General features: G+C 39.0%; 1 protein-coding gene across 2 annotated transcripts in view; it reads left to right on the top strand.

The window, feature by feature from the left end:
* Positions 1-25961, top strand: part of DPYS (dihydropyrimidinase) — a 109117-nt gene that overhangs the window by 65285 nt on the left and 17871 nt on the right. The window contains exon 8 of one of the 2 annotated variants that reach the window (XM_078153701.1): positions 20734-20785. The exons of the other annotated variant lie outside the window; for it this stretch is intronic. Within the exon in view, the coding sequence (XP_078009827.1) occupies positions 20734-20761 (28 nt within the window). The 3' untranslated portion in view covers positions 20762-20785. Of the gene's footprint in view, positions 1-20733; positions 20786-25961 lie in introns of those variants that run through there. 2 annotated transcript variants of the gene reach the window in all.

The raw sequence follows: 25961 nt of genomic DNA, 5'->3' as shown, positions 1-25961 counted from the left end.
GAGCCTACCTCTCCCGTCAAGCACGTGAATTGTTATATAAGAACTGGGCTAACCCTGGGGTTTTGCTGCATTTTGCTAATGATTTTCAGTTTCACTGTACCTTGTGCCTTCTCCCCACCCCACCCCATTTTTATTATAATTGTTACTCATTAATGCTGTTCAGTTTTAAGTATATTTGTAGCACCATCTCTGGCCTTGCTGCATAGAAGGGAAGGAGGTCGGGGGAGGGAAGACAAGTACTCTGCGTTTTAAAACACCAGTTCACACGAGAGCGAGGAGTTGGACAGGGGATGATGGATGATGCTGGAGAATCGGGAGTGGGAGTCCGTTAGGAAGATTTGGACATTTTGATGAAAGATTTTGCTAGCTCGTTAAAAAAATAAATAGTCCTCGCATAAGTCAACTATAATAAGTCTTGTGTTACTGCACAACAAAACACACAGTGCTTTATTTTTTTATTTTGTGCCTGCGGGACATTTACCTCATTGGAGGTGATGGGATATTGCTGGATTCAGCTGACAGCTCACTGAATCTGGGACTATCGCTCTTGACAGAGGAAGCTATACCTAGCACTGGGCCAGAGCTTACGTTTAAGGACTCATTCCACATGCAGATCTCTGACCCTTTTCCATCGGATTCCTGATTGTCTGATGGCCCCCAGAATGAGAAGCGCAGTTTTCATGGGATGTGTATACATTCATAGAAGAAAGCTGGCTTCCTGACTAAGGGATAGGGCTCAGGAGCTGGCCGTTGAGACAGAAATGTGTCAAATCTGCAACCTCATTAAGATCCTATTAAAAAGGATGGCATATAAGATACTTGAAAGCCTATGACAGCTCCGACAATTTAAGAATATCTTATGAGCTTTTGTACTTCAGTATTCATTAAATAGCACTTAGTTACTATAGTAACTGTCCCTTCCCGGTGTTTATGAGCTGCGGGTGAGCTCTGGAGGCTCTGGCTCATACACGCACATGTAAACACACAGATAACCCAGCATGCTGTGTGCACTGCCCTAATGAAGATTTCTTGCTGGGACATTTTCTGACGAGTAGGCATATTTTACCCCCAGTTACTTTACTTTTTCAACCCACTTGTTTCAGGCTTCGACCTTGAATTCAGCAACCTTGGCGTGCCTACTGCTACTGTCCTTTCCTTTCCCATTGAAAATATTGACGATTCTCCAAAACGTATGCATAGAATTGACGAATTAGAAAGGAAATTCTGGGAAGAGGAATGGCTTCTTCTGTTTAGCTCCAGATCCTTGTGGAACCTAGATATTACTCTATGGGTTGAAACAAGTGGAGGCATAGATTGTCTCCTCTCCTTAGGGCTTGGGGAAAAATGAAAAGCAAGAACAAGTCAGCCATATCATAGTGTGGCCTTTGGGGGAAGGGGGTAGCAATGTCTTGCTCAGATCAGGCAGTCATAAATCCACAGGAGTAATCAAAGGGATTTTTCCTATGATTATTCATTTTCTATTGCTGGCTACAAATTATACTGCACCCACCACATTTCCTAAAAATAAAATAAAATTCATTAATCTATTTTAAGGGAGAGGCAAGGTGGCATAATGGATAGAGAGGGGGCCTGGGAGTCAAGAAAATCTTGGTTCAAGCCTAGCTTCTGACACATATTGGTTGTGAGACCCTGGGCAAGTCACTCAACTCTCTTTGCTATAAGAAACTCTTATGGGTTACAAAGAAGGCACAGATTTAAATGGGTAGAGGAAGTTCCCTTATGCAGAGAATCACAAGTCTGGTGTAGAAAAAAATTCTATAATAAGATGATGAGAAATATGAGGAGGAAGAAGAGGAGGAGGAGGAAGAAGAGGAAGAGGAGGAGGAAGAGGAGGAGGAGAGGAGAGGAGAGAGAGAGAGAGAGAGAGAGAGAGAGAGAGAGAGAGAGAGAGAGAGAGAGAGAGAGAGAGATTATTCACTTAGCAGTTACCATGTGTCCTATATTTTCTGATATTTTCATGGGGAAAGAAAACATATATGAGGAAAGTGGAAAAGGAAGAAGAGACAAGGTGCAGGCAAGGAGAAGGAGGAAAAGTCCCAAGAGTAAGTCCAGGCATGAGTAAGATAAAATATGTTGTGAAGACTGTCCGGGAGCCTTCCTTAAATTATAGTCTCATGGATAGAGCACTAATAATAATAGCTAGCTTTAACCTAATAGCTAGTGTTTTAAGGTTTTCAAAGCAAAAAACTTACAAACATCTCATTTTATCTTCACAACAACTATAAGAGGTAGGTGCTATTATTATCCCCATTTTATGGTTGACAATACTGAGGCAGACAGGTTAGATGACTTCCCCAAGATGACACAGCTAGTATCCACATTTGAACTTAGGTCTATCCTGACTCCTGGTCCAGTGTTCTATCCTCTATGTAATTTGTCTGCCTTTCCAATCAGGAGAGCAGGGCCACAGGGTTGGAAATTCCTCCAACTCCAAGGAAGTAGGCAAGGAGGAGGAGGATTTTTGGAGAGAGGTGAAGCATGGTTGGATTTCTTCCTAAAAATGGAGCCCTGGGGATGGAGTCCACGATGAAGAAACCAATTATTGCAACTTCTTTGGTTTTTTTTATGTTCAATTAGTCATGTTATAAAGAAGAATTAGAACCAACGGGAGGAACCACGAGAAAGAAGAAAAAAAAGAGAAAGAGAGCAAATAGTATGTTTCAATCTGCATTCAAACTCCATAGTTCTTTTTCTGGATGTGGATCACATTTTCCATCATGAGTCTTTTGGAATTGTCTTAGATCCTTACACTGCTGAGAAGAGATAAATGTATCACAGTTAGTCATTGCACAATGTTGCTGATACTCTGTGTGCAATATTCTCCTGGTTCTGCTCATTTCACTCAGCATCAGACCATATATGTCTTTCCAGGTTTTTCTGAAGTCCACCTGCTCATCATTTCTTATAGAACAATAGTATTCCATTACATTCATATACCACAACTTGCTCAGCCGTTCCCCCATTGATCAGCGTACCCTCAATTTCCAATTTCTGGTCACCACAAAAAGAGCTGCTACCAATATTTTTGTACATGTGGATCCTTTTCCTATTTTTATGATCTCTTTAGGATACAGACCTAGAAGTATTGCTAGGTCAAAGGGTATGTACAGTTTTATAGCCCTTTGGGCATAGTTCCAAATTGCTCTCCAAAATGATTGGATCAGTTCACAACTCCACCAACAGTGCATTAATGTCCCAATTTTCCCACATCCCCTCAACATTTATCATTGTCCTGTTTTGTCATGTTAGCCAATCTGATAGGTGTGATGTGGTACTTCAGGGTTGTTTTGATTTGCATTTCTCTAATCAATGGTGATTTAGAGCATTTTTTCATATGACTGCAGATAGCTTTAATTTCTTCATCTGAAAACTGCCTGTTCATATCCTTTGAGTTGTATTCTCCTAAATTTGACTCAGTTCTCTATATATTTTAGAAATGAAACCCCTTCATTTTAAAGATAAGTAACCTGAGGCCCAGAGAAGTTAAGTGACTTTCCCAGGGTCTCACAGTGAACTGGGCTATTTCTAAAATTATGAATCCTACCCTGAGCTTTGGGGAATCTATCTGAAGCCCTTGTTTTGAATGTAGCAATTTTTGGATCAGGGTTCTGTGCTGCATAATTGTGTACGCTGAGGACATCAGTGCAAATGTAGGTGCTTTGGAAATATGGCCACCATAACGGTGAAGAGGTGGCAATTGGCTCTAGAAGCATTAGCTCTAGAAACCTCGACTGTGGTTTGGAGCAGCCAGTTCTGCCTTTGACAATTATATCTCCACCTCCATCTATTGCCCTAGAATGGTTTTACATAGATAAATCTAGCATCATATGGTCTGGGAACCTCTCTCTGGCTCATTCACTGGCCAGACTAAAATTTTTTCTGGTTTTGCAACTGTGCCACCCTTTGACCCCCTTTTCTCTTCTCTCATTGGCCATGTTTAAATAACAGCCTCTCCCTGTGCCTTACTGTGGACACTTCTCCTTCTTCTGACCAGTTGGCTCCAAGCACTTCCTGGCACTTAGTATGAGTACATAGACTCTGCCTTTCTTTCCTCACATTATACCTGGTTCCAGTTGACACAGCTTCTTGGTCCAGCCTTATTTTTAAATATATGCAGGTTCTGCTGATGCCCCTCTGAGCTATATTCAAAATACTCTCCAGGAGCTTTGCTAAAAGACTGCATGTTGGGGTTTTTTATTTTTTTGGTTGTTGTTTGTTTTTCAGATTACAAAAGAGAGGAACAATGCAGCAGTGAGTCTCAGGGACTTAACTCGCTTACTAATAATTTACCATTGCCAAAATGATGCATAGTTTATTTTATTCCGAGGAATCACACAAAAAGCAACCTCTGGGGTTTTTGAGAATATCAGCCTGCAGCCCATGTGCATATGGCCCTAGGTTAGTGAACATTCCTGGTTAGACCTTGCTAAGCTAAACTCTACTCTCGGCTTCACGCCAGGGTGCCCATTTTATACATCCTTCCCTTTAGTTAGAAAAAAAAAAAAGACTCACCCTGTTACTTCTCTCCTTTCTAAGAAGAGCAGGTGACAGAGATATATTTCATTGCTAGTGGCTAGAGAGCTCAGTTAGAGAGAGCAGAGCACTAATGAAGACGGAATCATGGCATTTGAGTTCCAGTGGCTGATTAGTTTTGCTCTGTAAACCCATATTCCTAATCCTGAAAAACATTTCCCTAACCTGTTTGTGCTCTTGGTCCCAAGAGTGGGGATAGAGGGGAAGGAGCAGAAAAAAAGATACGTATTTATTGAGTACATGTTGTATGCCAGGCACTGTGCTAACTACTTTGCAAATATCATTTCACATGATCCACACAGCAACTCTAAGAGGTAAGTGCTATCTATCATTATCTCCCTCTTAGAGTTGAGGAAACTGAGGCAGATAGAAATGAAATGACTTACCCAGGGTCACACTGCTTGTAAGTGTCTGAGGCTGGATTTGATCTGGTCTTCTTGACTCCAGGCTCAGCTCTCTACCTACTATACAACCTAAGTGTTTCTTGAGTGCAAGAGAAAGTGTGAATCCATCTAAAGCCAACACCACAACTAGTAAAACAACTCAGTCTCCATGTCCTTGACCTCAGTAGTGCGGGCCCATACATTTTCTTATTCATTCAACAAATAAAGGGGTTCTGAAAGGCTTAGTTACAGTGTTAAGCTTTAATAGCAATAAGGCTTTTTGGAACCTCCTGTATTTTGCACCTACTTTTAGAAAGGTACTGTATGCTAGGTATTTCAGAGAATACAAAGATGAGAAAGACTTGGACCCTGCCCTTAAGGATCTTATAGCCATATAATCTTGTATTTGGGGATAAAACAATTGGACAAATACCTCTGAAAGCCAAAATATGTTTAAGTCCTGTAAGAAAGGATGAAGTAGGCTTCATGAAGCAATGAAAGGCTGACTAATCACCAGGAATGTTGTAGAGGAGATTTCTGCAGTGGCTAGAAAGATGGACTAAATGATTTCCAATATCTTTTCCAATGTTAAAATCCCATAAAGAAAATATCAATTAATCTGGGACTTAAAAGACGAATAGGTTTTGATGGACAGAGATTCTGAGGTGGGGTAGGGGGGGTCTAGAAAATTTTAGTTGGAGTGAACAATTTGAATCATGAAGCACAGATATGATATCCAGGTGGAGTCTGAGGGAATGACAAGAGAAATATTTGATGGAACATTGAATGTGAGCATGGCAGTGTGGCTGGAAAGGTAGACTAAAGCCAGATCATGTTAATCTTTGAATGCCAGGAGTAAAGAGTTTGCCCTTTGTTTTGTAATCAATAGGAAACCATTGAAGATTTTTCAGTGGGGGAAAGACATGATCAGAGATGTTCATTAGGAAAATTAATCCTGCAATCTGAGAGTTTGATAATGGGAGAAACTGAATGTGGGAAGACCAGTCAAGAGACCTTTAAAGCAGGTCAGACAAGAAGTAATGAAGGCCTGGACAAAGATGATGGCAGCTGAGATGTCAGAGAATAGATTCTAGAGATATAACCAAGATAGAATTTTACAATACTTGTAGCTGATTGGAAATGATGAGTCCTGCCCAGAGTGAGGTAGGAGGCAAAAACAATGCCAAGATTTTGAGCCTGGATGACCAGATCAGTGCTGAGTCCATTAACAGGAATAAGGTGGTCAGGAGGAAGAGAAACTAGTGGGGGTGGGTGGATCGGAAGAAGTTAGATCAGTTCAGTTTGGGACGTACTGAATTTAAAATGCTAATAGTACATACAAATGGATCTGTTCAGTAAGCAGTTAGAAATATGATAATAGAAGTTGGGAGAGAGGTAAGGGCAGAGATTTAGTATTTGTCAATGAAGAGGTGACAGGTATGTTGGCCTCCTATTCTTGCTTCCTGTATCTGCTAGAAAGATCTCATCTGCTAAAGTTGAGATGCTGGCAAATGTTTCCTTTCTCTTTAGAGGTTTATTAAATTACCCATAGCAACTAAGAATGGTGCCAGTTGCTTCTATTATTTATAAGATGTTCTTTAAACATGTTGACCTTAGAATAACAGCATTATTTTATCTTAGAACAAGAAGTGACTGTCATCTAGTCCTCATCCTGCATCCAATTCCAGAATCCCAGCTACAAAATCTCTGACAAATGGACACCCAAAGTTAAACCTTCCCACTCACTCACAGCTTCACAATACAGTCTGTTTTATTGCTGGAAATGCCTGACTGTTAGGAATCTTTTCCATTTCTCAGTCACTGAAATGCTTATCCATTGGGGTAAGTTCTGCCCTCTGATTACACAGGATAAGTTAACTCCTTCTGATCTCCATTCAAGTATCTCAAGGTGGCTCTAACATCCTCTGCTTCTTGCCTTTGCTCAATTTCTATTCTGATGTTTCTTCCTGCTGTGAAGATGATGTTGGGTCTGGAAAGATATGCCAGGAGAGTGCAAGCCCTGGCAAATTCTATTAAGATAAAAGGGCTTCAAATATGGGCTTGGCTATAATTCTTAGGGCTCGTTGAAAATTGGGCACAAAGTGATTTTTTTTTTGTCACAGCAACATATAAGGTAGATAAAAATATAAAATGGCTCTTAGTTCTATGTAATCCCCTCTTTTCATAGTGATGGTGGTGAACTAGGCCCAAAAGGGCAAAGGATGATAATAATCTTATGGTTATTATCATATTAATTGAATGGTAAATAATCTTAACATGAGATCTTTAAGCTGACCCTATTGGAGGAATCAAATACCATCTATGTTGACGTTCTTCCTGTAAATGAAACCAGAAAACATCAAGAAATTGTATTTAAAAAGAAGGCTATCTGGAGTTGGTGGAATTGGTTTCATCTTGCAGTCAAAGGTAATAACAGGTATCATTGCATAGTTGTCTCATCATGGGGGGAAATTCGTCATCATTAAGCCGTCATTGATGAAATGAGTCTCAGAATTTAGCAAAGTTGCTCTTCAGTCAACAAATTAGGTTGTTGACTTGAAGCTTTTCCAGCTTAGTAGGTCCTGCCAGAGTTTATGTTCTACTGGCAAAGCCTTAGAGAACTCAGGGTCACCTCCATGGCATGATGAGGCATTGGAATAAAACTTCAGGGGAAGGACTGGCATTCATCCTTGTCAAATGTATGCTTCTTTCATCTTATTGTTTTGGTTTGTTTTCCCAAGTCTGTTGAGATCTTTTAAAACCTGATCCAGTATATGAGCTTTCAATTCCAACTACAAATTCAATAAGCATGTTTATATCAGAATGAGTCTGGGAAAAAAAAAGACAAAACTTTTAAACAAGGCCTAAAGACAGCCAGCAAGCAGAATGAGAGGGTAGACTGTTAGAGAGCATCCAGAAAAAAAAAAAATTTTCCTACACTGGTGCCTGGAGTGTAAAGTTGAGCACTTCTGACTAAGACCATTCTAGCCCTCTTCCTCTACTCACCATACTGACTCTTTTGGGGGGGGGGTGCAAAGCATATTTCCATCTTTATTTAATGTCTTTGGGGGTAGATAAGCCTAGTATCACTAGAAGTATCACTGCAGGGTATATGGACAGTATGGTGACTTTTTGGGTGTAGTTTCAAATTGCTTTCCAGAATGTCTGAACCAATCTATAGCCCTGCTCATATCTGAAATTTTTCTCTTTTATCATCTTTGCCAATCTAATGTGAGTGAAATGGATCTTCAGAGTTGTCTTAACTTGCATTTCTCTAATAATTATTGATTTGGAGCACTGTTTCATGTAGCTGTTTAATTTAGTTTTTTAAAATATTAATTTTTTAAAAAATTTGAGTTCTAAATTCTCTTCCTCCCTCCAGACCCTACTCTACCCAATGGAAAAGCAAGCAATATGATATACATATTAACTCTCAACGTGGCCCTTACCCTCTCCTGTTTTCCTGACACAGAGCCCTTTACCCACATGCTAGGGAGCTGCATTTTCTTCTACACTCTACTTAGGTCATCTTTTTTCCCACAAACCCTGCCTTAGCCCTTATTTCATCCTAATCCTTTTGGTTTTCTTCAGTTCTGGGCATCACAATGTAAGAAGGATATTGATGAGCTAGAGAATATTCAGAGGAGAGAGCAATCAATGTGGTGATGGTACTTGAGTCCAAGACATTTGGGGAATGGTTGAAGGAACTAGAGATCTACAGGAAAAGAGAAGACTTAGGTAGATGCTAACTGCTTTCCAGTATCTGAAGTCAATCAAGCAATCAATCAACTAATTAACAAGCATTTATTATGCACTTGCTGTGTGCCAAGCACTGTGTTAAGTGCTGGGATATAAATACAAAAGTTAAAAGACTCGGCAAAGGAAACTAAGGAAACAGATCTGAACCAATAGGAAGAGAATTAAGAAAAGTCAATTCCCTCCAAGAGTTTGTATTCCAATGGGGTAAAAAATATGTATATCTGTAAGTATATACAAAGTGTAGATAGAATGAACACAAAATAGTTTGGGATGGGGATGCACTAGCAGCTGGGGGATAAGGAAAAATTTTGTGAAAACGGTAGCACTTGAGCTGAGTCTGGAAGGAAACCAGGTATTCAAAGGAGGTGAGGTGAGGATGGAATGCATTCCACTGAAAAGGCTTGGAGGTAAGAAATGCAATGTCATATGTGAGGAATAGCAAGTAAAGTAGTCTGGCTGAATCATGGAGTTTAAGGAGGGGAATAGGTGTAAGAAAACTGGTCAGATAGGAAGGAGCCAGGTTGTAAAGAGAGTGAAACGTCAGAGGAACTTCTGTTTGATCCTGGATCCAATATGCAGCTAGTGGAATTTGCTGAGCCAGGGATGGGGGGTAAGGGTTTGGGGATCAGATGTATACTTTAGGAAAATCACTTTGGAAGTTGTGTAGAGGCTGGAGAAGATTGAGGAGAGACATGAATCAAGGAGACAAATAAAAGGCTATTGCAATAGTACAGACCAAAAGGGATGGGTACCTGAATTACAGTGATGACTGTGTGAGTGGAGAACAGATGTGTTACAAGACATATTGTGCATTAACAGCAATATTGTTCTTAAGAACAACTTTCAGTGACTAAGTCATTTTGATGATTATAAATACCCAAATTAACTACAAAGGACCTATAGAACTAATAAATAGAAGCATTACAGAATGATTTTACATATATATATATATATATATATGTATATATATACATATATGTACATATTTGCATGTGTATACATATACATATATACACATTTGTGTCTAATGGTACCCATCTCTAGGATGGGGGAGGGAGAAAAAAGGGGAAAAAAAGAAATTTATGTAATAACTTCATTATATGTTCAAAAGGAATAGCAAGTTGTATACGACAAATTTGTGGCATCATGTGCAATCACCTTTTTAAAAAAATTCTGTGTTATGGGAATGCTTGGTTTATTTCGTAAATTAAAATAAAATAAATTTTTTTTAAAAATAGATATTGTGGAGATAGAAATGATAAGATTTGTCAACTGATAGGACATATAGAGACAGTGAGAGTGAGGAGATGGATATGATGAATGTGGCAAGCCTGGATCACTTGAAGGATAGTGGTGCATTCTACAGTAACAGGGAAGTTTGAAAGAGGGTTGGGTTTTGGGGGAAGATAATGAGTTCTTTTTAGGGACATATTGAGTTTGAGATGCCTAAGGTAGAGTTTGTGGTGCTAGACTGGGGCTCAGGAGAGAGATAAGACTGGATAGAGAACTGGCAATTATCCATACAGAGATGGTCATTGAACCTATGGGAGTTGATCAGGTAACTAAGAGAGGGACTTTATAGAGAAAAGAGAAGGAAGCCCAAGGCAAAGCCTTGGAGTATGCCTGCAGTTAGTTAACAGGCATGACATGGACGATGACTCAGCAAAGAAAACAAAGAAGAAAAGTTTGAACCAGTAGAAGAATCAGAAAGATCAGTGTCCCCAAAACCCAGAGGGGGTGAGCCTCCCAGCTGAAGATGGTCAACATTGCAGCCCAAGGGTCAAGGAGGATAATGATTGAGAAAAGGCCATTAAATTTCACAATCCGATTGTTGGTAACTTGAGAGAGTGCAATTTCATTAAGTGATGAGGTGAACTTGGAAGAAATATTAACTTTGTTCTGTCTGGTACCAGAGGGTGGAACCAGCAGCACTGGGTGGAAATTGCCAAGAGGCAAATTTAGACTAGATTTCAGAAAAAAAATTTTTTACTAATACTATTACCCCAAAGTGAAATAGGTTGCCTAAGGGCTCCCCATCACTGGAGGTCTTCAATAAGATTCAATGATCAATTGTCACATATACAAAGTGTGCCAAAAGTCTTGGTGCAGTCTGAAGCTGCTAAAGTTTTAATATATTGATATACAAATATATTTTGTTCATGTGTGTGTATATATATATATATATATATATATATATATAAATGCTATAATATATTAAAACTATATATATTTAAGATTTAATATATTGAGATATCTATCTCTACATATATCTACACATATATGAAAAACCCTGAGAAACAGAGTTTCTGGGTAATCAATGATCAATTTATTAATTAGGCTAGCTGGCAATCAATAAATTGATGGTCAGTGGTTTCTTGCAGTAACCAAAGACAAAAGACATGGAGAAACTGAAAGCTTTAAATAATCCTTGAAGGAGAGTTCCTTTGACAACTGAAAATCAACCCTGATTGGTGGACATTTAATGAGTAGGTGGGCTAGAAATCTTCAGCTCCTCCTGCTGAGAACTTTCCTTGATCATGAGACTCAGCCATCTCCAGCAATCTGGACAGGGGGATCCATTTCCATCCAGACCACTCTGTTTGGTTTTCTCCTTCATGAGCGGAGTTACCATAACCTAACTCTAACAGAGGGGTACAAGGACAGGGACTCATTTCCTCTGGGTAAGAACTCCTCTAGACTGGATTCTGTTTACACTCTAAACAAAAGTAAGATCTCCTAGTTTGGTGGGGTCCAGGCCAAGATTAAAGAGCATGTACCTTGTGGACTAGGACAATCTCATCAATCAGCCATGTCCTTCAGAAATTGACCTTTTACAGGGGCTGGGCCTGAAATGAGGAAACAAAGGGGAAAGACCTAGATCCCAAATTAATAATTGGTTATTAATATAATAGTAAAATAATAATTTCTCTCAATATATAAAAGCCTTAGTAGCTTCATCCTGCAGCAACATTTTTGGGACACCCTTATCACAGTAGGAATTCATTTTTAGGTATGAGTTAGACCAAATGGCTGCAGGGGGCTTTTCCAACTCTAAATCTTGTGATCATGTGACTCCTAAAGTAAGCAAAGTTTACCAGAAGTTTTATTTGTGAACTACAAGAATCAATTATCACTCTTAGATCAGGTGACTAAAACGAAGTCTTTTGATAAATTTCTAAAGAGATGGGGATGTTTTATCCAAGGTATGAGTACCTGTAGTATATAGCTAATTAGTTATCACCTTGCTAACCTTTACTAATTAGTCACTCTAATGTAATTCTCTAACAATTCTTTTTTATGTTGATTGTTACCTCAGCATGTCCAGTTTTTAAAAAAAAACATGAAGCTTCCAAAAAATCCTATTCTACTGACTCCCCTATTGTCTTCTAAATGTGCTCTTTCTTTACAGTGCTTTACCAGAAGTGCCTCTTTAGCACAATAGGTTGCAAATTAATTTTAGAGAACAATTCTGCTTTTGAGCCAAGATTGGTTTGTTTGTCTATAGCCACTAGGTTCATTTGAGTTGAATGTGATGCCAGTGAATCTAGGGGCCAATGTGTTCTCTCTTGTAAAGACAAGGATCCAGGAACACAGACCATGCTCTCAACCCTGGGGCACAAGTGAGCATTTGACAATGGGTGGCTTGATCCAAAGCAGCCCCCACTTCTAGGAAACCAATTCTATAAAGCATTTTACAGACATCATCTCAGCTGATCCTCATGAGAACCCTCTGAGAAAGGTATTGTGGGATTCAAATAATCATAATAATGCTCGCATCTATATAGCAGCATTCTGTGCCAGAAAATGTTATCTCATTTGAGCCTTGCAACAACCCTGTGAGGTAGGGATGATATGAAAGGGGGTGCAGTGATGTTCAGTGACTCATCTCTCTACACATAGCTACTAAGTTATCAGACGGAGGATTTGATCCTAAGCCTTCATGACCTGAAATCCAGCACTTTATGCACAATGCTGCTTCAAACCCAAGCCACCCTTGGCTACAAGTTTGGGGCTGCTTCCAATGCAGAGGTGAGGCAGTTGATAAGGTGCTAGAGTTGGAGTCATGAAAAGACCTGAGTTCAAATCCTCCCTCAGACATTTAGTAGCTATGTGGCCATGGGAAGTCAATCTTTTTCAGCCTCAGTTCCCTCACCTGTAAAATGAGGGTATTAATCTCACCTGTTTCACAGGGTGCTTTTGAAGATCAAAGAAGGTAATATATGTGAAGTACTTTGCAAACTTCAATGTGTTATATAGCTTCTATTGATACTACGCTGCCTGCTTTTCAAAACATGGCCTCTGAGGGCAGCAGGTGCCCTTTGAATGTGAAGAATGGTAAATGTGTCTGAGGACAGATAGGTAGAGTGCAGAGAGCTCTATTGAAAATAGGCTCCCTGTAAAAATTGAAGACAATGCAAAGGAGAGGCAGAATACACTCAGTTTATTTCAGGAACGGAGGATGATTTTCTTTCTCTAACACAATTTCTGTCAGGCTGAGTCTTGAAGAATTCATAGGATTTGGAAAGGTGGAGAAGAGGAAAGAAGCCATTCTAAGTGGGGGAAAAAAGGCATGAGCAAAGCCTCAGAGACAAAGTAGAAGACATGTTCAGGAAATAATGAATAGGTCAATCTGTTTAGAGCAGAGGGATTTGGGAAAGTGAAGAGTTGTTGGTAAGTCTGTAAAAGTAGGTCAGAGGCAGACGTGCAAACTGAATGATGGATGAATTCAAGGGTCCTTGACTTTTTGTTATTGTTATTGTAGCTTGGTGGCACGGTGGAGATTGGGGCCTAAAATCTGAGTTCAAATGTGGCCTCATACACTTACTAACAGTGTGCCTTGACCAAATCACTTAACCGTTGTTGCCTCAGTTTCCTCATCTGTAATATGGAGAGAAATAGCACCTAATCTCTATTTGCTTCAATTTCCTCATCTTTAAAATGCAGATAAAAATAGCACCTACCTCCCAGAGTTCTTATGAGGATCAAATGAGATAATGTTTGTTTAATTAAAAAAAAAAAACAACAAACAAAAACTTAACACAGTGCCTGGCACAAGCATTATCTATGTAAATGTTAGCTTTTATTATATTAATTATTATGGACCCCTCTGGTAGTCTAGCGAAAGCTATGAACTCCTCAGAATGATGTTTTTAAATGATAAAATAAAATACATAGAATTACAATAGAAATCAATTACATTGAAATACAATTATCAAATATTTAAAAATCGGGTTCCCAGGCACTATATTAAGAAGCTCTGGACTGATCCTGTAGGTAGTAGAGATTTTGAGCAAGAGCAGCGGTCTTCGTTTTTTTTGTTTGTTTGTTTTTAAATAACTGAAAAGGGTATTTAGTGCCTCAGTTTTTTTATCCCAAAAATGGGATATGAGAAGCAATGTTATATGGTAGATAGGGCACGAGACTTGGAAATCAGGATGACCTAGGTTCAAATACCATCTCAGACACTAGCTGGCTGACCCTAGGCAAGGATCGCTAAATCTCTCTGGGTCTCAGTTCCCTCATCAGTAAAATGAAGAAGTTTGATTTGATGGCCTCTGGGGTCCTTTCCAGCTCCAAATCTAAGATTCCTATGATTCAAATAGACTCTGTTTGACATTTATTAGGTGTTTAAGTGTGCTGGTCTGAGGGTTTTAAAGATAAATAAGATAGAGTTCCTGCCCTCCAAAACATTACAAATTAGTCGATTACATACCTAACCCACCCCTTAGGTAGGGTTTGGGTAAAGATCAAATGAGGTAATAATATATGTGAAAGGGTATATCATTGTGCAGAGAGATAGCCTCTCCACTGTGCTAGCTGGAATGTTAAATAAACCTCAGGGTAAGACAGAGCTGGAGAGGAAGCTGGGATTGGGCACTCTCTTTAGTTTTAGCAGCAAATCTCTGGTGGCTTTGCATTTCAGCCTGAACAAAAGTGCCGCTGTCTGTAGAATGCTAATGATGTAAAATGTGCTATTGATGGTGAAGGTAATTTAACTTGAGTTTCAGCAAGAATGGTATGTTACTAGGATGCAAGAAGATTTAGAGGTGGGAAATACTAGGTACCAGTTAAGAGGTCATTGCAAAAGTGTAATTAAGAGACTGGCAGAATAGGATAGTAAAGCAGAATTAGCCCTGTGCTTAGGAAGACCTGGGTTCGAGTCTTGCCTCTATTTACTATGTAACCTTATGTGACACCTCTCAGTATTTCCAGTGACGGGGCTTGGAGTCTGTAAGAGCTGAGTTTAAATCTGGCCTCAGGAATTTACTGGCTGTGTGACCCTGGGCAAGTCACTTAGCCTCTGTTTGCCTCAGTTTCCTCACCTGTAAAATGGGGATAATAATAGCACCTACCAAGGTTATTGTGATGATGAAATGAGATAACATTTGTAAACTGCTTAGCACAATGCCTACAACAAAGTCGGTGCTAAATAATGTTAGCTATTATTATTATTATTATTATTATTATTATTATTTATTATTATTATTATTATTATTATTATTATTTCCTTCCAGGGATTTTCTTAACAGATCTGTTGAATATGTTGTTGAGAGGATTCTTTCAGGCAATATGGTTTGGACTAGATAGCCATTAAGATTCCTCCTAACTCTGAAATTCTGTGCTCTTGTGGTTCTGTGAAAGCTATTCAACCTGTTTTCTTGATGCCAAAGGACATAGCTCATGACAATTAGTAGAAATTTCAAAGGGGTAAATTTAGGCCTGATGAAACTGCTCTCATCTTCTTTCTGGCCAAAATTCTTCTGTCAGTGGAGGGCTAGTGCTGCCCTTCACATTTGAAACGTCTTTATAGAAGGCTTATATTCACTTTTCTCTTTTTCTTTTTCTTTTTTTGATTAATGTATTTCGATTTATCAACAATCACTTCCATGTGCTTTCGAGTTAAAAATTTTTCTCCCCCTTCCCCCCACCCTCCCCAAGACAGTGCACAATCTGATATAGACTATACATATGCATTCCTATTAAACATATTTTCACATTAGTGATGTTGTAAGTAAGAATTAGAACCAATAGGAGGAACCACCAGAAAGAGGAAACAAAACTCAACGGAAGAAAAAAAATAGCAAATAGTATGCTTCGAACTTTTCTCTTTTTCTAAATATGTTCTCTCCAGGGACAATCAGAATAGATTTCCTATTCAGTCACAAAGCCCTCTTCCCTTCCACCTCCCCCATTTCTTTTGTTAGTATTGGTAATCAGTGCCTTAATTTTTTTTTCAAAATAATGTTTCCTTTCTACCCATTCAAGCAATTGAAAATTTTTATCTTGAATCATTGCGTACCAAAACACTACTTGTCAAAGTCTCCAGTACCTGGCACATAGTAAGAACTTAATACACGTAGGTTTTCTTCTTGTTAGATATTCAGGAATAGGCACCATGCATGATAAACCTGTGGAGAGATGAGTAGTTTTTCTGCACAGTCATTACAGAGTATTATTTACAAGTTGTACATATTCTTCCTTAAGGAGTTGGTAGGCCTGCCATATTTCTGCCCAGTAGCTGGAGCAAAGGGCTTCATGGTAGGATGTATAGGCCTTGTTAATAATAATCATGACAGATAACATTTCTCTGTACCAGATACTGTGCTAAACACTTTGCAAGTAAGTATCTGAGACCAAATTTGACCTCATGTCTTCCTCACTACAGACCTGGTGATCTATTCACTGTATACCTAACTGCCCCAAGTTCTATCTTCCTTGACATGGAAGCTGTCACTTAGCGTGCCTAGGAATTCTTTCATCAGAACATAAACACCTGGAGGGCAGGGGCTATCTTTCACTTTGTATTTTTACTTAGCAGTTAGCATTTAGCACTGTGTCTAGCACCTACTAAGATTCATAAATAGTTGTTGACTTGCCTTGATAATGGCTACTTTATCATTATTCTTCATAGCAGCAGAGTGAATCAGCCAATAATAGTGTCTTTATTACAACCACATGCTTAAGCAAGTCAAATTTTCAAGTAAGGGATTTCTGAATCATAGAGGTAGATGGGACTTCAAAGGTCTTTTAGAGGTGAGAACCCCAAGAATGTTCCTTGAGAGCAGGGACTGTGTTTTACCTTTCTTTGGATTTTCAGCACTTGATATCCCACGGTGTCTGGTACACAGTAGGGACATAATAAATGTCTGTTGACTAACTGACAGAATAATATCATGCAGAATATAATCCTGAGAGACCATTTCAAGGGCCATTTGTGAGTCAGTCGATAAGCATTTATTAAGCACCTACTATATGCCACATACTGTATTAAGTACTATGGATATAAAGAAAGCAAAAACAAACAAGCAAACAAACAAACCAGTCCTGGCTTTCAAGGAGCTTAAAATATAATGTGGGAGTCAACATGCAAATAACTCTGCACAAGTAATCTATATAGTAGATAAATTGAAGATACTCTCTATTGTAATTTTTTTTAAACTGGCTAAAGTTCTGAAAAGGTATAAAAGTGTTAAATTCTAAACAAATGCACACTCTAGATATTTGTCTCTAGGTGCCAGTTTGAGTAGTATTAGGCCACTGCTATGTAGTGCAGTTGAGAGCAGACGCGCCATTAGGAAATACTGGAAAGATGGCACACTTTTGTTGTGGGCTGGTAAATGCCCTGGGAAGCCAAAGGAAGAAGGAAGAGAAAACTGAAGTGCAGGAAGCCAGCCCTGCAGGCCAAAGATCCAGTGGAAGGCTGAAATTGACACTGAAAAGCCAAATTGAAACCTGGGATAGCAGAAAGGAAAGTGGAATAAAGAGATGAAAACAGTGTCCTAAGAAGGAAAGGAAAAGATAGAAAGAGGCAGTTCCAAAGTCATAAAAAACATAAAAAAAAAAAAGGAAAGGTTTTGAAACTCAATGGCAAATGGAACTCTGCGCCCTTCAAAGAGATATTTTGAGTGTCCATAACTTGTGAGTCCAGGAGAACATGATGATTCTTATTCTTTAGGAAAAAATGGTTCCTAAAAATAGTTACCACTATAGCCTTGCTTCACAGAAGAAAGAATTGAGATTATCATTATGACTTAATAAAGTTGATTTAAGAGGTTAAAGCTCTTCACCTTAGAAATTTCTTCACCCCTGGACCTCTCACACTGGAAGTCCCTGCTTCCATTTGGCCTTTTCCTCTGATTGGCTGGCTCCTCTCAGAGGATGGCCAGGTTACCCATGCCTTCATTCCTCTCCATGCTTCTCAACTCTGGACTTTTCTCTGCCACAATCACTGCTCATACCCTGCTTTCCTCACCATGTTTTTTTTTTTCATTTTCTTTTTATGTATTATCTTCCCTCATTAGAATATAAGCTCCTTGAAGGCAGGACTATCTTTCTTTCTGGTTGTATTCCTATTCCCAGCACTCAGCACAGTGCCTGGCATACAGCAAGTGCTTAATAAATTCTTGTTGACTTGTTTGGACTCTTCCTCATCCTCTCCAAGCACATAGCATGTACCCATCTTGTTCTGTGGCCTTAGGGAATGAATGAATGAGCATTTCATGAAGACTTACTATATGCAGAACACTGGGCTAAGCTCTAGTCATAGGAATAGAAAAATAAGACTTGTTTCTTTCAAGGAACTCCTATTCTAATTGGGGAGAGAAGAGATACAGGAGGTTTCAGCTGCATATCAGATGAAAAGACCCATGGCTATCAAGGCCCAGCACCAAAGCAGATGCTAACGCATCTTCTTTAATTTCATTTCCCTTATCGGTTTATGATACATTCAACAGTGCCAAGGACTTTCTTGATAAGTACTTTCTTCTCAATCTTCAGTCATTATGTAACTTTCTTGGGTCTTGGTTTCTCTTTCTATAAAATAAAGTGGTTTGCCATTTAGGCCTCTGAGGTCCCTTCCAACTCTGTATCCTTTGATGTCTTATGATCTTGCAGAGAAGTAGTATGAGAGTCTGAAGCAGTATCAACCACATTTCTGATTCCAACAGAAATCTACTAGTAAGACTCAGAATCAGTTAGCCTGAGAGTAGAGATGACCAGATGTGATGTGTAAAAAGTTCAGGAGACATAAGGTAATTAAACATTTTATTAATTATGGCTAGGAAATAATTAATAAAAGCATCATCACTTGGTTGTCTCTCATAAACCAGACCCTTCCTGGAGGCCTCTTATTTGAAAGAGGGAGTGTTCCTGACAGGTGGAAATCAGCTCTGATTGGTTAACAGTTAATAGGAGAATAAGTAGTATAATGGGAGGTGGGCCTATTCTAATGAGATGCAGGAGATGTGACTTGGATGATGTCTCTCTTATTCCCAGACCACCCTCAGCAATACAGGCAAAGGATCTACACCCTGCCCCCCTATGCCTGAGTAGAACCCAATGGGCCAGAATTCACCTAGATTAGATTCTCTTTGTAAGATTTTTCTAACTGGGTAGGGTAACAATTCCACCTAGATAAGATGGTCTAAGTGGGGTAAATTTTGGGGCAAGGTCAATAATGTCCTTCAAAGACTTAGATGCATAACCTACAGGAGTTTATTTCTGAATGAGGAAATAGGAAGAAAAAAATCTTAATCTCAATTAATAATTGATTATTAATATTAGAGAGAAATAATCATTTCTCTCACTGGAAGGCTGCATGTAGACCTGGCCTGGTGAGCTAAGCAATTATACTATTCTGGGCCTAAGCCAACCAGAAAAAGTCAGCTAGGAAATAAAATTTTCTTCAGGGAGAAAAATCACAATAGAAAAACAGCCATATTAGACAATACAAGACAAGATGTGAGAGAATGAACAACTTCTGCACATTTCCATTTAAGGGATGAAGGAGAGAAAACATTGAAAAAAAACCCTGAAGCTTCTTTAGGAGTTTTTCTCACCTGGGAACCAATTAGTTGGGGGCATGGAAGAAAAATCTATATTTTGTATTTTAGGCACAAGCCTGGAGATAATTTTTTTTATTATTTTAGATTGTACCCTTCTAAGCATTTGTGCTTAGAGGGTGAGAAGTTCAAAGACAGAAAGCCACATTAATAGCTTTGAAAATCTCTAACACATCTTTTCAGAGTCACATATATAGATGTTTTAGACAATGGGCAAAATTCCAACATGAGAAAATGGGTAGTTACAGTGCCCAAGGTAAAGTACAGTTATCATTTTGCTTCATCAAACAGAACAATGATCACTTGATTTGCCACATACCGTTGGAGAATCATTTCCCTAAAAACATTGAATCCTTCTTTGACTACTTCCTTTAAAAGATTCTGAAGAAGAATCTTTTCAGCTGGTCAAAGTTGAACTTCCAGATACAACCAGAGAGGGTGAGATCTTTTCTACCTCCCAATTCATGATCCTATCCATTGTATCCACAAACGTTAACTGATTGACTAATGCTATCTCAGGAAGAGGCTGAGAATCCTGGATGGGACTGGACTGCATTTTGGGACATTGAAAAATGTTGTTTCTTATCACTTTAGGGAAGCTGCTTCTCTTCATATGGAAATCATTCAAATAATTTTTGGGTTTCTGAGAGTCCCTTTCACTTGAAAAACAATTTTTTAAGGCAATTGGGGTTAAGTAACTTGCCCAGGGTCACACAGCTAGTAAGTGTCAAGTGTTTGGTCTGAGTCTGGATTTGAACTGAGGTCCTACTGACTTTAGGGCCGGGGCTGTATCCACTGTGCCACCTTGCTGCCCCTCAGTTGAAATTTTGAAATAAAAAGGCACTAGCTTTACTCTTAGAGATTTCTGAAGGATGAATCTCAGGTATGGTGAAAATACTCCTGTACTGGAAATCAGGATACTTGACTTTAAGTTCTGGTTCTATCATTTACTAGCTGTGTGACCTTGGGCACATCATTTCACTGCTTCTTAGTTTATTTATACATAAAATGATAGGATTGGGTTAAATGATCTCTAATTCCCTTCTCCTTCTAACATATTATGATTCCATGAGTGTATGTTTTGATTCTTGGAGTTAGGGTGCTAGAATTTTTTTTGAAAAAGAGGGCTCAAGACCACAGATTTAGAGTTTCAAGGGATATTAGAAATCATTTAAACCCTTTCTCTTTTTTTATAGAAGAGAAAATGGAGACCCAGCAAGATAACATGACTTTTCCAAGGTCACACAGTAAGTCATAGAGTAGAGGACCCAGATCCTCTGATTCCAAATCCTGAGGGTTTCCATTTATTCCCTTTATTTTTGGTGGTATGCTTAGCAATTTGCCTAATAAACTAGATATTAGTGCTTTTTCCCCCCTAGAGTCTACATTTCCTCAGTCACTCATTTGTAATCTCCTGGTTTCCTTGTTATTTATTCCTGGAACATAGCACTCTGTGCCATTGTCCACCCCCATCCCTGGAATTCTCCATTCACCTTTGCCTCATGGATTCCTTCAAGATTCAGCTCAAATCTCACCTTCTGCAGGAAGCCTTCCCTAGTTTCTGCTTCCTCCTCCAACTCCCCAAACTTTCTCTGTGAGATTACCTTCCTATTTAAATCTTCTTCTGTCACTGGAGGGCAAGAGCTATTTTTGACTTGTCTCTGCATCCCTTGTACTTAGCTCAGTGCTGGACACATAGTAAAGGCTTAATAAAAATGTTTGTCGAATGACTGAAAATAATAATAGCTCACATTTTTATAACACTTAAAAGTTTGCAAATTGTACTATGCATACTTTGTGTCACTGGATCTCATGACAACCTTGGGAGCTAGGTGTGATTATTATCCTCATTTCCAGATGAGAAAACTGAGGCTGAGTAACATTAAGTGACTTGCCCATGATCACACAGATAATGTCTATGACACAATCTGAACTCAAGTCTTCCAAGTACAGTATGTTACTCTCTTTACAAGACTGGCTCTCCAATCCAAAACTATAAATCCTAAGCTGTACATAAAGGAATGCTATTCTGGGATTCTTGCATCAAATATTCATGAGAAAAAAAAACCCAAAACAATGATCAACAGTCTTTTGTGTCACAGCTGCATACATGAATAGAAATTGTGTCAGGCAGTGTCATCATCTTACATGAATAATGAGTTGTTGTTACAGTTCACATTTTACAGATGTATAAAATACTATCCTTATAACTCTGTGAAATCAGTTCTATAACCATCACATACCTGTTTTGCAGATGAGAAAAGGGAGATTCAGAAAGATCAACTAACTTGCTCATGGCCACACAGCTATTAATGTCAGCAGGGATTTGAACCCAGTTCTTTCAACTCCGTGTCCAAGGCTCTCTCCTTGAGGTCCAGTGGTTCCCAATGTGTGATCACAGGATCTTTGAGGGTCTCAGAGGGTCCATGGGGTCGAAACTATTTTTATAATGATACTAAGATGTTTTCATTTCTAATACAGTGAATATTGATGAGTGTCTGAGTCCAGATTTGAACCCAGGAAGAGGAGTCTTCCTGATTCCAGGCTTGGCACTCTATCTACTGCACCACCTAGCTGCCCTCTGAAGTCCTTTCCACCTCCAAAATATATGATCCAATAAGATGGGTTCCACAAATCATGCAATAAAACCAGGTTTATCCCTTTCTTGGACACCCTCAGATGTACCACATTCTTATTTAACAACATCTCCCCCAGGAACATGTTAAGCTTTTTTAGTTTGTTTTGAAGAAAGAATTCTAGAATTGTAATTTAATCTGTGTGATAAACTCTGACTGTGGAAACATCCCCTACATATTCTAATTGCCATCCCATTCCTGGCTTGTAGTCTTACAAAGGTTGCCTGGAGACACTGACAGGTTAAATTATTTGCTGAAGGTCCCACAGCTAGGTATGAGAGGCAGATCTTGAACTTAGGTCTTTTTTATTTGAAGATCAGCCCTTTATCCATTATATTACCCACTTTACATCACATTGGCTTTTAAATTACTCATATCTAATTTGCTTTTCATAAAACCTCCAAACTCTTTAGTTCTCAGCTTTCTAAAAATGAATATGTATGATGTGCTTTGTTCCAGCAAAATTGGAACCTGATTTGCCAATGTTCTTCATGCATATCCGCAGATCATGGACCATTTATGGAATGAACTTTCTCCCTATCTCTTCCTTTTTGATTTAAATCTCTCTTTTGGGCTCAACTCAAGTGCTCCCTCCTCTAAATAGCCTTTGTTGTCCCTCCTTCCCCAGCTGACAGTATTCTCTCCTCAAGTATTCCTAAAGTGTTCTCATCACCCCCTACCTTCTCTTTACTTAGATGTATATACTTTATACTTGTTATCACATAGTCGTATGTAAGCTCCTTGAGGGCAAGGACTATTTAATTTGTGTCTTTGTGTCATCAACGATTAGCATAGAGATTTGGCCATCAGGGATAAGGAAAGCATTACCTGTGATTTCATTGGGATAGGGAATTAATATAGGTTGGGGTCTTCTTTTCAAATTGGATTCTTCAAGACTTACCTAGAGCAAAGGTGTTATAAACTCAGCCCTTGAAAGTGAGGCCAGGGGGCAGCTAAGTGGTGGAGTGGATAGAGCACAGGCCTGGAGTCAGGAGGACCTGAATTCAGATCTGGCCTCAGGCACCTACTAGGTAGCTGTGGGACCCTGGGTAAATCACTTAATCCCCATTGCCTCCAAAATTAAAAAAAGAAAGAAAGAAAGAAAGAGAGAAAGAAAGAAAGAAAGAAAGAAAGAAAGAAAGAAAGAAAGAAAGAAAGAAAGAAAGAAAGAAAGAAAGAAAGAAAGAAAGAAAGAAAGAAAGAAAGAAAGAAAGAAAGAGGAAGGAAGGAAGGAAGGAAGGAAGGAAGGAAGGAAGGAAGGAAGGAAGGAAGGAAGAGAGGCCAGAACCATGTTAGAAAGTAATTGAGAAATATTTAACAAAATAGATTAAAATACAATGCAAGATTGTTTGTTGTTCAGTCGTGTCAGACTTTTCATGATCCTATCTGGAGTTTTCATGGCAAAGATACTGGAATGATTTGCCATTTCCTTCTCTAGCTCATTTTACAGATGAGGAAACTGAGACAAACGGGTTAAGTAACTTGCCTGGAGTCACATAGCTAGGAAGTGTTGGAAGACAGATTTGAACTCAGGAAGATGAGTCTTCCTGACTTCAGGCTCACCTTTCTATCTACTATGATACCTAGCTGCCACAATACAAAACAGATATTGTTAATTTATAGTTTCCAAATCAGTTGCTCCTCACCAGATACCTGGTTCTGTTGGAGTCTGACACCACTAACCCACAGAATTTAGAAGTTAAGTGGCTAGACCAGGGTCACCCAGGTACTGAGAGCTAAAGGCATAACTTGAATCCTGGTCTTCAAGCTATGAAGCCGGTTGCCTATCTTCAATGCCTCTCTACCTCTTTTGTATGTAGTAGGTACAAATTAACATTCAAGTGACCTGAATTTAGTATTGGCTCAGGAAACCATATTTCTACTATGTAAATCAGCTTTTTTTTTCAGATGTCACTTCCATCCCAAACTTCAAGACCCAACTTGCAGGATGACCAGGCCATTTTTCTTCTCTTCATACTTTGGTCCACATTTCATGGGCCTGAATTACAATATTCTGCTGCCTAGTTAGACCCAGAGAAGGTTTAACGCATCGTCCTAAATAGGATTGAACTGACAACTTGATTTTCCATTCCTTAGGAGCCCAGTGTTTAATTTGGACACATAGGGGAGGTGAAATTGATGGGTACACTGGGTAGAAGCTTTGCTTAATAATGGCAGTGCATGGGAAGTGACAACTTTTCATCTTTTAAGAGGCCTGCCTGGGCCACTCCAAAGTGACATGTCCTGTCACTTCAAAGAAATTGTTAAAAGAACAGATCTGTATCCCGAATCTCTCCCTAGCTTGACCACTTTTAAAAAAGATGAGGAGGTTTTGGCTCAGAGCCACGGCTGATGGCTTCTAAAAGCCTTCAAGGCCAAGTGGGAGCATGAATCTATATGAAGTTAGAAGTGACTGAAAGTCACATCTTTTTGACAAACTCACCCCAAATCAGGAGATGTATGGGACTCATTGACTATGTGCCTAGGAAAAAAAAAACCAAAAGAAAAGAAAATATCCCCTACCTTCCAGAAGACTTCATCATGCATGATGCATACAACATGTACATGCATAAGTAAGTGAAAGGTGTTTTGAGGAGGGAGAGTAATGTGAAAAACTTTAAGAGCCTCAAAGCAGGGGATTTTAGCCTTTTTATGTCATGAACCCCTTCATCAGTCTGGCAAAGCCTGAGACCCCTTCTCAGAATAATGCTTTTAAATAGAAGGGCGATCAGCATGTATATGGTGCTTACTATGTGCCAGGCAGTGTACTAAGCACTTTTGAAAAAGTTTATCTCATTTGATCCTCACAACAACCTTCCAAGGTAGGTGCTATCATTACCCCCATTTTATAGATGAGGAAACTGAGGCAAATAGAGGTTGATTGACTTGCCCAGGGTCGCACAGCTAGCAAGTGTCTGAGGCTAGATTTGAACTTAGGTCTTTCTGGCTAGAGGGCCAGTACTCTATCCACTGGGCCACCATAGGATTACAAAAGAAATCAATTGTATTGAAATATTTTTATAAAAAAAAGTTCACAGACCCCAGGTTAAGAACTCCTGCCTTAAAGTATGAAGTAATTGCCAGACAATACTGATGATGATGATGATGATGATGATGATGATGATGATGATGATGATAGCTAGCATTTATATAGTGCTCACTATGTTTCAGGCACTTTACAAATTTCTTCTTGTTGTTGGCTTCTTGAAGAAGGTGACATCTGAAGTGAGCTCAGGAAGTTATGGAAGATCTTTGGTTCTATTATGAAATGATTATAGGGTCATGAATCTGGAGCTGGAAGAGACCTAAGAAGTCATCTAGTGTAACCTCCTTCCCTACCCCTTTTATATATGAAACCCTGGAGGACTGAAGAGGTAACACAGTTTGCCAAAGTTCACAGAGGTAGGAAGAGGCAGAGCCAGGGTTGTACCTCAGGTCCTAGGATTCTAAATCCAAATCTTTCCACTGGAACCCCAAGAATGGAAGATTCCAATGGGGTGATTCTAGTTTGGCTTCTGGTAAAAAATGATTTTTTAGAAAAATTTTGACTGAATACCTTTAACCTAGATGCATCCCATAGCACTTTTCATGTTCCATATAAGAAGGTATGATAACAATAACTCACAATTATGTAATGCTTTAAGGTTCGCAAAACATCTTTTATATTCTTTTGTTTGAGACTCACCGTAGTCTTAGGAGGAAGATGCTATTATTATCCTCATTTTACAGATTAAGAAACTGAGGCTCAGAGAGGTTAAATGTTTTACCCAGAATGCCATAGCTATTAA

This window comes from Phascolarctos cinereus, unplaced genomic scaffold (assembly GCF_003287225.1).
Source record: "Phascolarctos cinereus isolate Bilbo 61053 unplaced genomic scaffold, phaCin_HiC Scaffold_4;HRSCAF=312, whole genome shotgun sequence".
NCBI lineage: Eukaryota > Metazoa > Chordata > Mammalia > Diprotodontia > Phascolarctidae > Phascolarctos > Phascolarctos cinereus.
This window is presented reverse-complemented; position numbering and strand designations above follow the sequence as displayed.